Source organism: Perkinsus marinus, assembly GCF_000006405.1.
Source record: "Perkinsus marinus ATCC 50983 genomic scaffold scf_1104296973378, whole genome shotgun sequence".
In the NCBI taxonomy this organism is placed as follows: domain Eukaryota; phylum Perkinsozoa; order Perkinsida; family Perkinsidae; genus Perkinsus; species Perkinsus marinus.
Genome location: NW_003201429.1, coordinates 1 through 960, shown reverse-complemented (window position 1 = coordinate 960; position 960 = coordinate 1). Strand labels below are relative to the sequence as shown.

Here is a 960-nt window from a genome sequence, read left to right as displayed (position 1 = left end):
GAATCGCGCATGAGACATGGCAGTGATATCGAAACCAGTGAAGTCTACGCCCCAACCTATGATATCCTCGAGACCGGTATCGCTACGAAGAAGTAAAAATATTTGCCCTGCAGAGAAATGTTCACCTTTGCTGGGCGAGACCTTGCATGGTCCAGTACGGTCTCGATTGAGATAGAACCTCGGGGCAGGTCACCTGAAGAGAAAAAGAGTATCAACCGGGCATTCACACGGAGTCGCCTGCCCTCAATCTAGCGGTTATGCGGTCTGCCAACCCACAACAGGCGAAATCCGCCAGCATGAGCCTCGCTGATTCCGCCGATGGCGTGCATCTGAGGGCAGATCGGACCAGAGGTGTACCAGTCCGAACTAACCTGATGACATCTCCCTCACTCGGTATCACTCGGGTGGTCACCGTTGACTCTCCTGTCAACGAGCCAGTCTCTTCCTCCACAGTGGTAGTCGTCGCCACAAGGCAGTTTGAGGTGAATGCGAAGCCTACATCAGATCAAACCCAGCCACAATACGCTGAGTTCACCTGCTGGAGCAGTCAATAGCAGCTGTTCAATAGACGACATCTTCAGGTTAGCGACTATAGTGATCTACAGAAGCAGTGTTGGAACATGCTGAAGTGATAATAACCTTACCACAGCCTCAGCAGTAGGCGTTGCCCTGGCAGTCCGCACAGTCAACAAGTACTTATAGGCTAGAGCGAACGAAGGCATGCTTCGATCATTGGTGTTGCTGGGTTGTCGAGTGACGCTATATTGAGGTTCATCCGTCCAGGTCTCGAGCAGCCAGCTGACAGCCAACAAGTGACCACTTCAAGGGGAACAGCGACTACTTCTCGCCGCCACCGATCTCCGATGGAGTGACGACTCCATACTGATGATGTACTTTTCGTTGGCGAGGATAGTCTCTTGTGGTAAGGGTTGGATTATCGCAGCATTCAAATCTTAATCC

At 51.8% G+C, this 960-nt stretch overlaps 1 protein-coding gene across 1 annotated transcript; it reads right to left on the bottom strand.

The window, feature by feature from the left end:
* Positions 1 to 400: 400 nt before the first annotated feature.
* Positions 401 to 722, bottom strand: Pmar_PMAR028917 (hypothetical protein; the record flags this gene model as incomplete). The annotated part of the gene is made up of 3 exons (XM_002766196.1): positions 401 to 495; positions 536 to 599; positions 645 to 722. Coding segments are annotated over 3 exons (237 nt in total), but the record flags the coding sequence as incomplete, so codon positions are not given.
* Between the last annotated feature and the right edge of the window lie 238 nt (positions 723 to 960).